The sequence below is a fragment of the Condylura cristata genome, unplaced genomic scaffold, assembly GCF_000260355.1.
Source record: "Condylura cristata isolate star-nosed mole 26May11 unplaced genomic scaffold, ConCri1.0 scaffold00037, whole genome shotgun sequence".
NCBI classification, from domain to species: domain Eukaryota; kingdom Metazoa; phylum Chordata; class Mammalia; order Eulipotyphla; family Talpidae; genus Condylura; species Condylura cristata.
In genome coordinates this window covers 2,688,553-2,703,520 of record NW_004567138.1, presented here as the reverse complement: position 1 = coordinate 2,703,520, position 14,968 = coordinate 2,688,553, and the positions used below count along the sequence as shown (strand labels likewise).

The following is a 14,968-nucleotide window of genomic DNA, read 5'->3' as shown; positions in this document are numbered from 1 at the left end:
CTGCCCCTTTAAGAGGGAAGCCGTCCAAGGACAGCCTCAGGTTTATTTAGTGTCAAACAGAAGATAAGAAGTCAAAGAAGCAAGACAGGGAAATAAACTACCTTGTGGGGGTGTTCAGGGAAAGTCAGGGGAGGCCTGAGGGAGAGTTCCTCTAAACCCAGTAGTAGCTATGGCTGTTCTGGGCCCCAGTAATTCCTCCCGCCCTGAGGGGCATGTGTGCCCTGAGGGGGTCCTTATGTCACACCTTTCCTGTTCTTACTCTGGGGAAAAGGTACAGAAAGGTCAAGGTAGAGGCACAGAACCACCCAAGCTCCCCCAGTGGTGATGCAAGTCATTTATTGTTGATGCTCAAGTCCTGTCCTGGGTAAAGGAAAAGCACTTTGATCTGTCTCCAGGTTAATGGGTGAGAAGGAACTAGCAAAGCATAAATAACTCTGCCTTAATGAAATAGAGTGTCAGTGTAGGGAAACCATTCTCCTGAGGCTGCAAATTACCAAGGAAAGGGAAGGCAGGAGAGAGAGGCAGAGAAAAGATAATGAAGAGAGACAAGTAGGATGGAGGAAGTGAGCAGGGTTAGGCTGCTTTGGATTAAAGTTCATTTCCTTCATCTTTTCCCTCATCTTCGACTCTGATCCACCCCCAAGTAGTCCTGATATTCCTGACGCTCATACTGTCTCAAGTAAACCTGCTGAAATTACAGGTGATGTTCTCCTGGGCAACCTGGCTTCTCATGGGCCTTTCCTATCTCTTTATCTTAGAACCCCAAACAGATGCACAGCTAGAGGGCAAACCCATACAGGAGGTAGGTAGCTGTGCTGAATCTCATGGCTCTACTAGGACGCAGCCACCTGCACACAGCAGGCCATGCAGGAAAAGCAATACGCTCGAGCCAGAGGTCCAGGTAGGCAGAGGCTGCGAGCAGCGCCTGCCCTCCCTCTCCCCTGTGGCAAACTGTACAACCTCTTCCTGGACCACAAGGGAGGAGAGACTTTTGATGCTGCGTAAGCAACAGCATTCCGCTTCTGAATGAAGTTGCCTGGATAAAAAAATTTTTTTTAAAGATTTATTTATTTGTGCATACAGAACTGGGGTACAGGCCAGAGGCTCAGGGGCGGTGAGAGGCTTCACCAGAGACAGAGTGGGGACCAGAACAGGCAGATCGATGAAGTACACTGCTGAGGGGAACAGCGGGCGGGTCAGGAGAGGTCTGCCACGCCATGTGTTCACCTCCGGGACAGGCGGGAATCGAACTCATGAGGAAGCGGCTTTAGATTCTCAGTGCTGTGCTTTAACCCGCTGCGCCACCAGGGAGGGCCACCTGGATAAAAATTTAAATGCCATATCCTAATCCTCTATTAAAGTCTGCCTTTCCCAGACTTTAGTATCTTTCTGGAGGACACCTGCCCCACTTCCTGAAAGAGATAAAGGCTGAGATGATGAGAACTGAACACAGTCCACCAGCACCAACTAAACAATACAACGCTGGGAGACTATCCCACCCCTCTCTCGCTCCCTCCCGCCGGGAAATCTTGCTGGAGTTCTGAGCTTTCTGTCTTTAACCTGATTTGAACCTTATATAATGCATCTGAGTCTCATGCCCTCAAAACACCTGAGTCCCTTGGGTAGGGGAGGACTGGTAGGAAACAGGGGGTGTCAGCCAGAGGAGATGGCGTGTCCAGTCCAGAACTGAGATGGAGTCTAAAAGCCAGAGAGAGCAGCCTTTCCTGGAGCAAGGCCATCGGGCCCCACAGCAGGCTCCACTTCTTCCTGGAGACGCAGGACGTTCTATCCAGTCTCCATTGTGTAGTTTGTCATCAGCACTAACCCAAAACAAGAAGCAATGGCAGATCCTGTCAAGCAAAGCCAGTGGGTGGCTATATGGTTAGATTCCTAACATGTATTGGCAGACAATAAAATGGAAGTGAAACAGAAAAGGCCAGGTTAGGTTTTGGATTTAAAAAAAAAAAAAGGAAAAAAAAAGGTAGGGCCCTCCCTGATGGCACAGCAGGTTAAACCCAGCACTGAGAAGCTAAAGCCACTCCTGCATGAGTTCGATCCCAGCCCGGGAGGTGACCAACATGGTGTGGCAGACCTCTCCTGACCCGCCCACTGTGGGTGTACTTCGTCAGTCGGCCTGTTCTGCTCCCCACTCTGTCTCTGGTGAATCCTCTCACCACCCCTGCACCTCTGGCCTGTACCCCAGCTCTGTATGCATGAATAAATAAATCTTAAAAAAAAAAAAAAGGTAAGCACAAATGAGTGATCCCTTCTACAGTGAGTGATGCAATGAAAGGACTGCATTCAATGCTGTCTGTGTCAGACAAGAGTCCAGTAAGAGCTGCTGCAAGAACAACTCCCACGGCGGGAGACCCTGTTTTCAACCCATTTGTGCAGCCTGAATTCACCCCAGGCAGAGATGTAAGGTACAGGGCTAGTGCCGCAAAGTTGCTATCAGAAGGACACTGACCCCTGCCACACCTCGGGTTCCACAGCATCACCCCCAAACCTGCACACAGCCCCCCATCACAGTTCCAACCCATTCCAGAATACTCTGTGTTCGCTTCCTTTTTTGAGGTTTCCAAACATTACCTATGTTACTTGGATAACAATCAGAGCTATTTAAAAAGAGGCAAGTTGTTTTCTAGCTCCTTCACAAGGTCCCATCATATCAACAGACTGATGTTCTTTGAGTCCTGCTTTCATCTCGTTTCTGTGAGGAGCGAGAGACACGTCACGACCTCAGCAGCACTCAGCCTTCGCCTCACCTGTACTCAGCGACCCCGCCTGCGTGTTTCTTCATCGCCGTGTCGGAGCTCATCCCATAGAACAGCTTGAGCTTCTGCCCATTCTTCTCGATCACCTCTCCAGCACACTCGGTGTGGCCTGAGAACATCCCGCCCAGCATGACAAAATCAGCTCCTGCTCCTAAACTCCCAACCGAGAGCAACAGAGAAAAGAGCTCAGAGATAATACCTAAGTACTTACCCCAACTTACTCTCCCTTCCTCCTATTATATTCAGATAGCTTTTTCTTTTTCTTTTTTTAAAGATTTATTTATTCACACAGAACCGGGGGACAAGTCAGAGGTGCAGAGCTGGTGAGAGGGTTCACCAGAGAGAGTGGGGAGCAGAACAGGCAGATTGACCGATGCACTGCTGAGGGGAGTAGCGGGCGAGACAGAGAGGTCTGCTGTGCCATGTGGGTCAGCTCTGGGCGGGGATCAAACTCTGGCCATGATGGTGATAGCATGATCATGTTGAGACTTAACCCCTACCCGACCAGGGAGGACCTTTTTAAAAAAAAAATTTAAGGACACCCAACTAGGTAGACACATCCAGAGAAACAACTGCAGCTCACTGAAGTCTGATGGCGAATATGCTGGCCAGTCCTCCATGGCTACCATGAATACCAGTGGCCACCTTCCAAACAGAGGACTAATTCCTATAATCAGACAGACACTAAGAATTGGCATCCTAGCCAGCACAATGTCCAATCTCCTACATAATACAGTAACCCCACTAGGTGGACCCAATCAGGCATCTGGTCTACCCTAAGTTTTCAGCACACTCTCACTCTGCTGCAGAAGATCATCAAAGGCGCTCAAAACAGACCAAAGTTCCTGTACTAGAGACTGGACACTAGGAGAGAAACCTATATACCGAAACTCTCCCTTTATCTCTGTTGCAATGAATATTAGACCTTAAAAAAAAATGAAAAGAATATTCCAGTGAATGACATGACATTTCCGAGATAGGTGTGGTGGAGACCAGGGTGTTGAAGCTGCATCTCAGGCAGTGCTGGCCTAGGAGCAGGGCTGGCTGAGGGCTGTACCCAGTGTGTATGGCATATGGACCGAGTATGGCATATGGCGGATGTGAAATAACAAGCTTTCAAAAAAGGAAAAGGTATATGTGGAAGAAACAATCACCAACCCCAACCTGCTCACAGGTGATTATGCAGACAGGCTCAAGTCTACGGGGACTACGAACGAGATGAAAAAATGTACAAAATGAAGAATGATGTAAAAAAATATTTCTAAAATGTCATAAAAAGAAACTGCTGCAACTTCTCCTAGGTCTTACTTAGAAAACAAAGCTATCTGAGGACAGGCGGGGAAGTGATTAGGATGAAGAGGGGTGCCTTTCTACCCTGCTGAGGAAGAAAAAACAGCCTGTGTCAAGTGGCCTTAATCTCTTTCATCATTTCAATTTTTGCAAAAGAACACTGAGGTCTGTGTCCTGTATTACCCTCCCTTCTGTTCACACACAGAAAAGCACCCTGAGGGGCTGGCTCCTAGGCCCGACATCAAGGAGAGCACAACAGGACCTTTGCATTTGGCAGAAAGCTTAACAGGAAGGAAGGGTTCCCACCATGGATGCTGGATGCTGGGCTCTCCGCTGTGATTTTAAAGGGGCCGAGAATAATTGGTGTCTGGACAGGCCTCCCGAGGCCCACAAACCCAGAGGCAGAGGGCCTTTCAGGCACTACCTCAGAGCAGAGGGAAGCAGCAGGAACACAGAACACAGATCCCCTCCAACAATGCTCTGATGTGGTTGCCAATTACTTATCTCTACACATTCCTGTACCCCCTCCCAACAGCGCCTGCCCTGACATGGGCCCTCTGCTCCAGGGAGACTCAGCCAGGTGCAGCTGCGACACTGGAAGGTGAGTAGAGTGGAAGATGCCAGAGTGATTCCCACATGTGTTTCCAATAAGGCACCTCGTGACAGACACTGTGAAGCGTACCCGGCACCAGCTCTGTGCAGGGAACCTCAGAAGGAAACCCCAAAGCATAAAATGTCCTTGCTGATGATGTTTGCAAGAGGGGTTTGTGCAGCAAGAATCCTGGACTTTCTGTCCCTAATTGTGAGAACGCCCCCCCCCCCAGCCTTGTCATTCACCTTATAGAGTGTCCAGTCCCCTCAATATAAAATAAGAAGCCAAATTAAATAGTTAACCTATATGTTCTCATCCACAGCCAAGATACAGGACTAGGTTGGGATGGAGTTAACAAAGTTGGCCATTTTAATGACCTCGTCCAGGGTTGGATAAAACACAGCTACTCCCTTTAGACAATGGCTGAGTTAAGGAAACAACCTAAGTACCCAACGACAGATGAGTGGATTAAGAAGACGTTCGTTCGGGCCCTCCCTGGTGGCGTAATAGGTTAGGGTGCAGCACTGCAAGCTGGCCACAGCCACTTCAGTGCCAGTTCCATCCTCAGCCCCAGAGGTGACCCACATGGCACAGACCTCTCCTGACCCACCTGCTGCTCCCCTCAGCAGTGTATGCTGTCGATCTGCCTGTTCTGCTCCCCACTGTCTCTGGTGAACTCTCTCACTGCCCCTGCACCTCTGGCCTGTACCCCAGTTCTGTATGCATAAATAAATAAATCTTTTAAAAAAAGACATTCTATATACACACAGAAGACAACTCTACAATTAAAACAAAAAGATGAATTCTTACTATTAAAAAAGATGGAACTGAAGAGTATGGTGTTAAGCAAAGTAAGTGAAAGACAAATATCAGATGATTTCACTCACATGTGGAATACAGTGAACAAGTCAAAGAAACCGAAAAACTCAATCCAAACAAACCCTAGAAATCTGACTGCAGAATTGAGTGTACCTGAGGGGGACAGTAAAGGTTGGGAACAAAGGGGACAGGCTGGAGGGCAAGGGGTTGATTCTGGTGTGACAGCATGCATCAGAGAAGGCTGCAGCTACTCCCCTGAGTCACAGACAGGGCTGGACATCAACAGGACCGCAATGAAAAGTCCAATGCAAAAGCCACTGGTTTCCTTCCATTAGTATCAAAGTTTTATTAAAATAAATAAATGGGGTCCTCCCTGGTGGCACCTTGGGATAAAGCACAGCACTAGGAGGCTGGCCACAGGCGCTTCAGTGTGAGTTTGACCCCCACCCAGGGATCGGCCCGCATGGCGTGGCAGACCTCTCCAGTCTCCCCGTGGCTCCCCTCAGTAGTGTACGTCGACCATGTGCCTGTTCTGCTCCCCACTCTCTCTCTGGTGAATCCTTTCACTGCCCCTGCACCTCTGGCCTGTACCCCAGTTCCATATGCATAAGTCAATCAATCTTTAAAAAATAAATTAAAAATGAAGGACTAATCCTAATCCTGACTTCCTATGGGATGAGCTCTTAAATTCGTTCTGAGAGTTGCCCAAACCGGGAAGGAAAGGTACTGGCACTCCTTAAGAAGGCAGATGACAGTTTTCCTTGACCACAAAATAAAATTAAAAAAAGGAAAGAATAAATTATCAACAGCAAGCTTGGCTGAGGCATTACATAAGGAGGGTGGAGCCCTGGAAGTTTCGTCTCCACCTCCTGCAGACAGTCACAGCCCCCCCTTCTTCAGTTTGGGAGTCCCCACAGGCAGCCAGCTCTGAGTTTTGAAAGCAGTTTGCAAAGTTTAAGAGGTGGCTCAGGGCACATTAAGGTGAGAGGCTGGATGTCCTAGAAAAACCCAGAACAAGCCCTGCTCATGGCTGGACACTGCTGCCCCCTAGTGACCAACTGCGGGTAAGACGCCCCATCCCGGGACTTTTCCCAAGACTGAGCCCACAGACCCTCCCTGAAGTTAGGCACACAAGTGCCCCAGGGACCCGCTTCCACAGCCCTAGCCCTCTCGGCCACTTCATCGGCTCCCGCTGGTGGGTGTCTTCCCCAGATGGACCCCCACGCACTCGGCCTGCTCTGCCACATATCAGAACCAACAACATTTCTGGCCAAGTGGGCCTCATATCCAGGACACGCCCAGAACTCCCCCCACCCCTCCTCAACCAGCACCCCGCAGCCTGTGCTGAAGGAGTACGTCCCCTTACCAAAGGCTTTGGCGACATCTCCTGGACACGTGCAGCCTCCGTCCTTCAAAGAGAGGGAGAAAAAAGCAAGAAGAGGGTGTCAGTCAAGGGAGCTCAGCCAGGCTGTCCCTCCACCCCCTCCTCCCCCCAGAGCAATGGAGAGCAGCAGCCTTTGGGGTCAGAGTCCGACTCCCCAGTTAATGTTTTCTATCAACTTTTCTCCCCTGACTTGGAACCCTCCTCCTCTCCCAGCTCTGGCCCCTGGGCCTGCCTGCCTCTGGGGACCAGAAGCTGTCCACACTCACTCCCTTCCATAGTCCAGGTGGAAGGCAGGGTGTCTTCAATACAAAAGCTAAATTATTTTAAGAGCCTGGCAGAGGGCTACTTCTAGATACTCCATTGTCTCCTGTTTACCTCCCGCAACCTGCCTGCCCAGTCAATTCAAATCCACTAGGCCTTCCTGACACCCGCTCCCCAGCAGTGCCCAGGCCTGGGGCTGGTTTGATGCCCAGCTGGACAGTCTGAACTTGGGCTTCCTGGGTGCCCAGAGTCGGGGGCGGTGGTGGGTGTTATATGTTGAAACACCTGGCCTCGCAAAGAGGTCTCGGGGTACAGAGTCCATTGTGTTGCTACCTGTTACTGAATGTTCCTGGTGAGGCTCCAGAAAAAGCCAGAACCACAGGGAGGCGAGACAGCTAGGACTGGGCATGGGCGAGCGGGGGCAGTGATGTAGGCTGGCTGCCCAGCCCAGAGGGCAGTGTGGATCTTGGCCACACATCAAGGCCTCAGAGAGTGGAAGTTGCTTACAGCATCCTGTCACAGGCTCATGAGGAAAAACAGAGAGGTGAATCTCGCTCATCTGAGACACACATTTGGAAGCATTTTGAAGTGCTGGACATATTTTTTTCTTAAGGAAAAAAAAAAATAAACAAAACCCCAAAGGATCATTTGCTCTGTTTTTCAAGAGTGTTAACATATTTTAGTACAAAAGGCTTCACATGACATGAGGGGTGTTATCTGATCTGTGAATTCTCAAAAGCGTCTTAATATTTTTGAGTTTTCAAAAAACCTTTTCTTTTTAAAAATACCCGTTCATCTTTAGGCTAGAAGGTGATGGAAGCAGAGTGGAGGAGGGAAAGGGGATTCAGATGAAGCCCCTACTGGAAGCCAGAACTGTTAGAAATTTTACTTTTCTATTCAACCAGAAGATTCTGGAGGTGTTTTTTTTTTGGGGGGGGGGTAGGGGAAAAAAAATGAAGGAGGCTCAGAATGGTTAAGAGACTTGCTTAAGGTCACACAGCTATAACAACGGAAGACCAGGAGAAGAACAGGATGTTAGGTAAAAAACTCCAAACATGTCTAAAGCACAAAATCAAAACATTAGCAGTACTTATCTTGTAAAAGCAAGTCTAGTAATCTCTATTTTCACTCCTGTATTTTCTGACTTTTTCTAGGTTAACCCTATTGTCTGGAGGAAATTTCCAAGTCTTAAAAATTATAGGAATGGAATCTAATCAGGCCTTTCTAAATAATGGTGTTTCTAAATTGCTACATTAAATCAATTAAATGTTAAGAAATCTGCTGACCAATCTTTCCTTCTGTGCAAAGGGTCAGTGAGTGGAGGAGAGAGCTGCTAACAGGGTATAGAGCCAGAGGGAATTGGAGCTCACTTGGGCTTACCTCTATTCCCCACTAACAACGCCTCACATGGTGGACTGCTGGTTTGCAAGCGTACTTTCTAGGTCTATAAAAGACACTGATTAAAACGATGACCTTAAGTTCCAATCAACCTATTCAGAGATGTTTTGAAGACCCTCTGAGGCACTACAATGTTCAGGCCATTTCTGCTTATCAGTAGCCAGTGAGCTCATTTGGTTGTTCAAATCCCCTCCCCACTCAATGGTTCATTGGATTTGTCACTGGAAGTCTTGCTTGGGAAAGGACTGGCTTTAAGAACACATAAGCCTGAAATTTCCCAACACAATGTCATGAGGACAGGCGCGGGCATTAGCTCCTGTGCCAACTCTGCCTTCTTTGTGACTTCACTGTCTTAAAGTCTCTTCATTTTCTAAACATGATGGTCAGGGAAGGAGTATAATACTGGTGATAAACAGTGTGATGTTGTGCAAGTTACTTAAGGTCTCAAAATTTTAGTTTCCTCTCCTGGAGTGGCTAATTTAAAAGTCACTTGAACGGGCAGTAGGTATCTAAACATTTGGTTAAACATATTATTCTGGGTGTTTCTATAAGGATTAGATAAGATGAATGGTTAAATAAGTAGACTGAGTAAAGCAGATTGCCCTTCCTACTGTGGGTGGGCCTTGTCCAATCAGTTGAAGACCTGACATCAGTCAGGAAGAATTCTGCCTTAGAACCAATCGAATCAGGGACTCTTCCTGACTCTCACACCTTCACCTTCAGGCTCAGAGTGGGATGATACCATCAGCTTCCCTACGTTCACCTGTTTGCAAACTCACCCCACAGACCTTAGGGACTTCTTACCATACATGGTCATGTAAACCACTTCATTATAATAAATATCCCCCCACACATATACAAAACATACCTACTGGCTTGTTTTTCTCTGGAGAATACAAATATATATATCTGTTAAACAGAGGTAACCATGACCTCACCAGGTTAATCCAAGGATTATAGATCACATGTGTGTTAAGCCTGGCAGATAGTAGATGCTCAATAAATGGCAGCCATTACTTCTTCTAAAACTACTTTCATCTTTAAAATCCTTTCCTTTGTGTGTTGTCCCTAACAGAAGACAAGCCAAAATTGGCGAGCTGCACCTTAACCTTCACTTTCGCAGAGGTGTCTGAGGTTTTCAGCTCTCCGCTTCTTAGAAGCCCACACAGGCCACAACACATAGAAACCTGATTCAGGCGCTGCCTCTTGAGCGTAAGTTGATCCGCAGACTCCCTGCCATGCCATCCTTTGACCCTTCAGCAGCATGAATTATGCTGACTCAGCAACACATACACTGAGACAGCTGGAAGAAAACTGGGCAGGATCGAAACATATATGAGGGTTCTAGAACATTTAGGACTACTGGCAAGTGGGGAGAAAACTGCTTGCATGACTCCATTAGACAAAGGCGCCTTTTTTTTTTTTTTTTAAGATTTATTTGTGCATACAGAACTGGGCGGTGAGAGGCTTCACCAGAGACAGAGTGGGGAGCAGAACAGGCAGATCGGCGAAGTACACTGCTGAGGGAGCAGCGGGCGGGTCAGGAGAGGTCTGCCGCGCCATGTGGCCACCTCCGGGGCAGGCGGGGATCGAACTCATGCGGAAGCGGCTCCAGATTCTCAGTGCTGTGCTTCAACCCGCTGCGCCACCAGGGAGGGCCCAAAGGCGCCTGCTTTGAGCCCCAGAGGTTTCAAGAGAATGGGCTGAATGAAGCTAAGAATGGAGATCCTAGGTAAGTGTGTGAAGTTCCTTTCATCTTTGGCTATCAATGAACATAATCACCCCATCTGGGAATTCTCTACCAAGAATGAACAAGTAAGCACCTCAGAGAATCCTATGACAATTTAGGACTCTCACTGTTCCTACACACAAACTTGCGGCCCTCCCTGGTGATGTGCTAGGTTGGTGTGCAGCACTGAGAAGTTAGATGCAGCCACTTCAGCAAGGGTTTGATCCCAATCCCAGCCCGGGAGGTGACCCACATGGTGCAACAGACCTCTCCTGTCTCGCCTGCTGCTCCCCTCAGCAGTGTACTTCATCAGTCATCATGTCCTGCTCCCCACTCTGTCTCTGGTGAATCCTCTCACCACCCCTGCACCTCTGGCCTGTACCCCAGGTCTGTATGCATAAATAAAATGATCTTAAAAAAAAAAACCTCAGGTCCTTGCTCTAGCACACTGGCCAGCTGTTGCTTGCTGGGCACCCATGATAGAAGCTGGTGATTCTCAACTTGATGGTGCAGCAGAACTCTCTAAAAGGTTAGATCCTGGGCCTCGTCTTCTGAGTCTCTGACTCTGTTGTTCTGAGAGGAAACCCAAGTATTTATTTAGAAATCGCAGTCATTCAAGGACATATATACAATAAGGTGCAAATCTGAAGACTCTTGACAGTAGACACTATCCTGATGAATTATATGTAATGCTTCTGGGGGCCAACCCGTGAATGGCCTCATTCGCTAGGGCAGACTCCGGGCGTGTCTATTTTAAAAAGCTGCCAGGCAGACACTCATGCAGCCAGCCCAACAAAAGGCTGCAGCGAGCTGAGTGGCAACTGTGGTGAGGTGAACACCTCTCTCTGTTAAGGTGGGATGATGACTTTATGACCTCCTTTACATGCTAGTTGTTCAGTAAATGGGTTAACTGTTCCCTCAGGCAAAGGCTGAAGGGAAGAATATTGAGTAGAGGTCTCAGACACTGTCTTCAGTCACTGATTCCAGCTCCTAGCACACAGTAGGTGCCAAATCAATATTGCTGAATGAATGACAAAAAAAAAAAAAAAAAAAAAAAACCACATGGATGCAAAAAAACATGGATGCAGAATTAGGAGCCCTGGAACTGTGCACTGGATGTCCAGGTTAAGGACCAGGAGCCGAGTGTTGGCTGTTACCCAGAAGTCATGATCAATGACGCTATGGCTGAAGTGTAAAGCTCTTAAGAAGCTGTGGCCAGGCTCAGATTAAGATATGTACATGCTCAGGCTTTTAAAGAGGATGGTAACGCCCTCCACACAGGTCTAGAAAGCAAACCTCAACAGGCTGAAACACTGGGTCTAAATTAACAGGGCATTGTCCCAGAATGCAATTACTGTATTGCCTTTGGATTTTTAAGACAATCACCTATCAATTCTTTAATGGGGGGGGGGGTTAGTTTAGCAACTGTACAAGTGAAAACAGCTGAAGATTTGATCTATTCAAATGAGTCCATACTACTAGCCAACCCTTAAAAAGATGCTGCTAATTTACAATTTCATTCATATTAAGGAGGAGCTGAATAGCTCTATTTGATTCCATCCAATTATAGCCAACAGGGTCTGTTCTGAGCATCTCATCTAGAATGGAACAGATGTGAGGATTCTCTTCAGTGCTTCGAATGATCATCAGATCAATCCAGCTGCAGCAGAAGCATGGATAAGCTGATGAGAGGCTTGAACTTGACATTCATTCTTTCAACCGTCAGTTCAAGTTAGGGGCTGTGGTGGTTCTGTGTGGCTAACTTCACAGGACCTCAAGTGCACCTGTCTGCCCTAGCTAATGCTGTGCATGGGTGAGCACCCTCCCCAGTAAGGCCAACAAACAGGTCAGCAGAGCACAGTGCACTCTGTCCTGCAAATAGCTGCAGCCCACTACCTTGTTTCAAGTAGAAGCTACAAGAAGCCCCAGGCCCTGTACAAACATACACCCCACCCTCTGCGTCAGGCACATTTCCTGGGCACATTTTCTGTTTTTCCCTGCAGATCCTATATATACCCATGGGCAGTCCTAATAGATAGACTTTGGACTTCAGACCTCAGGCTGCTGCTTCAGTTTCTCACGTCTCTGAGTCTCCTACATTTGGGCAACGGGCAAATGTAGTGGTCAGCGCATCCCTTGGTGGGTTTGCAACAGTTCTGCTCATCCAAGAGCTTCCTGAAAGTACTGTTAGGCCCTTGTGTCTGCCCCTGCTTACCTCCTTCCCACACACACGTCTCTCAATTCACAAAATGTAAATTCTACCCAGAGTGGCCAGCTGGAGACATATGACACCCCGCAGGTTGGCCAGGACGTGTGGAAACCGGAGTTCTGATGCCACAAGCCCAGGACCTGCCTGAAGCCTGGACATCCCAGAGCCTCGATGGTCCTGCTACACCTGTTTCTGCCTTCTGGCTCCAGAAATGAGACAGTGACTTTCTCCTGTGTAGGCCGCCAGCTTGGGACACGTTGTCAGGCAGCCCTAGCGAACTAACACATGGACCCTTTGATGTCTCCACTCTCCCTGCATCTCCCTATTGTACAGCCCCAACACCCTGGCCCCCTCACTGCAGAGGGAGCTGGAAGCAGAGCCTGATTCTCTGCTGAAAGTCACAGCTGCCCACCCACACCCAAGCTGGGGATACCCGGCTGGGAAGCAGGGTTCCCTCGGTGTTGTGGAGCAAGGGCCACGCTGCCGTCCTCCGGCAGCCCCGAGCCGCCCTGGCCCTGATGGAGACTTACCGAGATGATGTGCCCCTTGAGGCCGTGGGCAGAGTCCGCGCACTCAATCACGGCGCTCAGCTGGGGGTAGCCCACCCCGGTCTTGGTGCGGGTGGTGCACACGGAACCTGGCACGAAGGGCGGAAAGGACAGCACGGGTCATGAATGAGCACAACGTGCCACTGGCACCATCACAGAGCCCTGCCCAACCTGCCAGGGGTGAGCTTATCCTAGCAGAGGACAGGTGTGCAGGTCAGGCCAGGGAGCGGAGGGGATTTGATTTTTATCAAATTTCTAACCAGCTACGCCTCACGGCCTCATCTGCTGAATGGAAACTCCAGCAGTGGTGGAGAGTAAATGGCACGAGGGATGCAGCTAATCCCAAGCAAGGAAGGGCACAGGCTCCTGCACCCTCACTCTTGCTCAACCGTCCCCTAATGTGCCCCGTCTCCCCTTGACCTCCCCCTTCCTGTCCAGAGTCCTGGTCCAGTCTGAACTCCGAGATCAACTTCCAGTTCAGAGCTCACCCCTGCCACCTACACGCCTTCATTCCCCTGACCTTGCTTTCCCAAAGTTACTCATTTCGGGGTGACCATCTGCCCGGCGCCATCCCAGTTAGGGGCAAGTAAGTCCCAAAGGGCTAGCACATGTCCCCAGCTCCAGGGAGCGCCCCTGCTCATCAGGACCCCAGGATCAAGCTCCCCCCGGGCCCACCTGCCTCCCTCCTCTCCTACCTGCTTTTTCACCCTCCTGCCAACTCCCCTCAGCCACAGTGACCTTTCAGTTCCCCCAGCAGAACAAGTGTCCCTACCTTAGGGAATCTCTGTACATGATGTTCTCTCTGTACTAACACTCCCCAACACACACGTACAACAACCCCCCCCACCAACACTTCTCATCTTTCAGGTTTCATCTGAAATGTCACTGCCTCAGGGAAGCTGTTCGTCACAGCATTCATTTCAAAGGGAGGCACTCAAATAATTATTTGTGTAGGAACGAGGATCTGTTTTCTCTGCTGGATAGTAAGCGCCGCGGATATTCATTGTTGTAGATGAGATCGGGAGCTGCGAAAGAGCTGCGTACATAATAAGGCCCTATAAATAGTCGCTGGAAGAATGCATGAACTGGAGAATGAATGAGTCACCGCACACTATTCAGTAGCTCCTGGGTGTCTAATGCTGTGGATTCGGGGACACCCCGGGGGCAGGGTGAAAGCTGGGCACGAACTCCGCCTCTGCCTGCCAGAGCTGGGGATGAGGACTCTGAAGCCGGGCCTCCTCTGGGGGTTCCCTGCTACCATAAATGACACCCCACCTTCCCGTCCATTATTCCCAGGGTCGTTAGGGACAGGGTCAACTGATCTCGCTTCACCTGAGCCTGACTGCAGAAACCAGGAGACCCGTCTCCTGCACATGGCTAAGGACGGGCTCCTTTTCTCTATGTTCATCCTTGCACAGTCTCGAAGCCTGGGGCCTCTCTCCCCCACACCAGGGCCCCCTCCGCCCCAGGGCGCTGCACAAGGCAGAGTGGAGCTATAGCAGCTCAGATTCAGATCTGGCTTTTCTCCTTGTGTCCCATGTAACTCACGGCTCCTGGGAAGGGCACGGCTGATGTCTGCACTTTGGGGGAGGGGGCGAGGGGGGGTCTAAAAGGCCAGGTCAACCGCTTTCCTTGCAAACAGCCAAGGAAGACATTTCCATAGAGGCAATGGGAATGGTGCCAGTGAGCCTCAGGCCAGCAGCTGAAGTTGAGTACACATTTTTGCTCTTCTACAGGGGCAGGGGTGCCCATTTTTACTGCTCTCGCCCAATTCTCAGAAGTTGCTCCATAACGAACCCTTTTGGATGCTATCATTTAGATACAGAACACATGATGTTTGGCGCTAATCTGTGAAACTGAAACATCCTCTCCAAACAGAGTGGCTTGGCCAAAAGTAGATGACTGGATTAAAAGGATGCGGTACATATATGCAATGGAATATTACTCAGCAACCAAAAAGAGAA

General features: G+C 49.2%; 1 protein-coding gene across 1 annotated transcript in view; it reads right to left on the bottom strand.

Annotated features, from left to right (window-relative positions):
• GMPR (guanosine monophosphate reductase) overlaps positions 1 to 14,968 on the bottom strand; it is a 49,165-nt gene that overhangs the window by 6,214 nt on the left and 27,983 nt on the right. The window contains exons 6-8 of the mRNA XM_004693302.2: positions 12,987 to 13,093; positions 6,842 to 6,884; positions 2,766 to 2,925 (exon numbers count right to left, since the gene is read on the bottom strand). Of these exons, the coding sequence (XP_004693359.1) occupies positions 2,766 to 2,925; positions 6,842 to 6,884; positions 12,987 to 13,093 (310 nt within the window). The remainder of the gene's footprint in view (positions 1 to 2,765; positions 2,926 to 6,841; positions 6,885 to 12,986; positions 13,094 to 14,968) is intronic.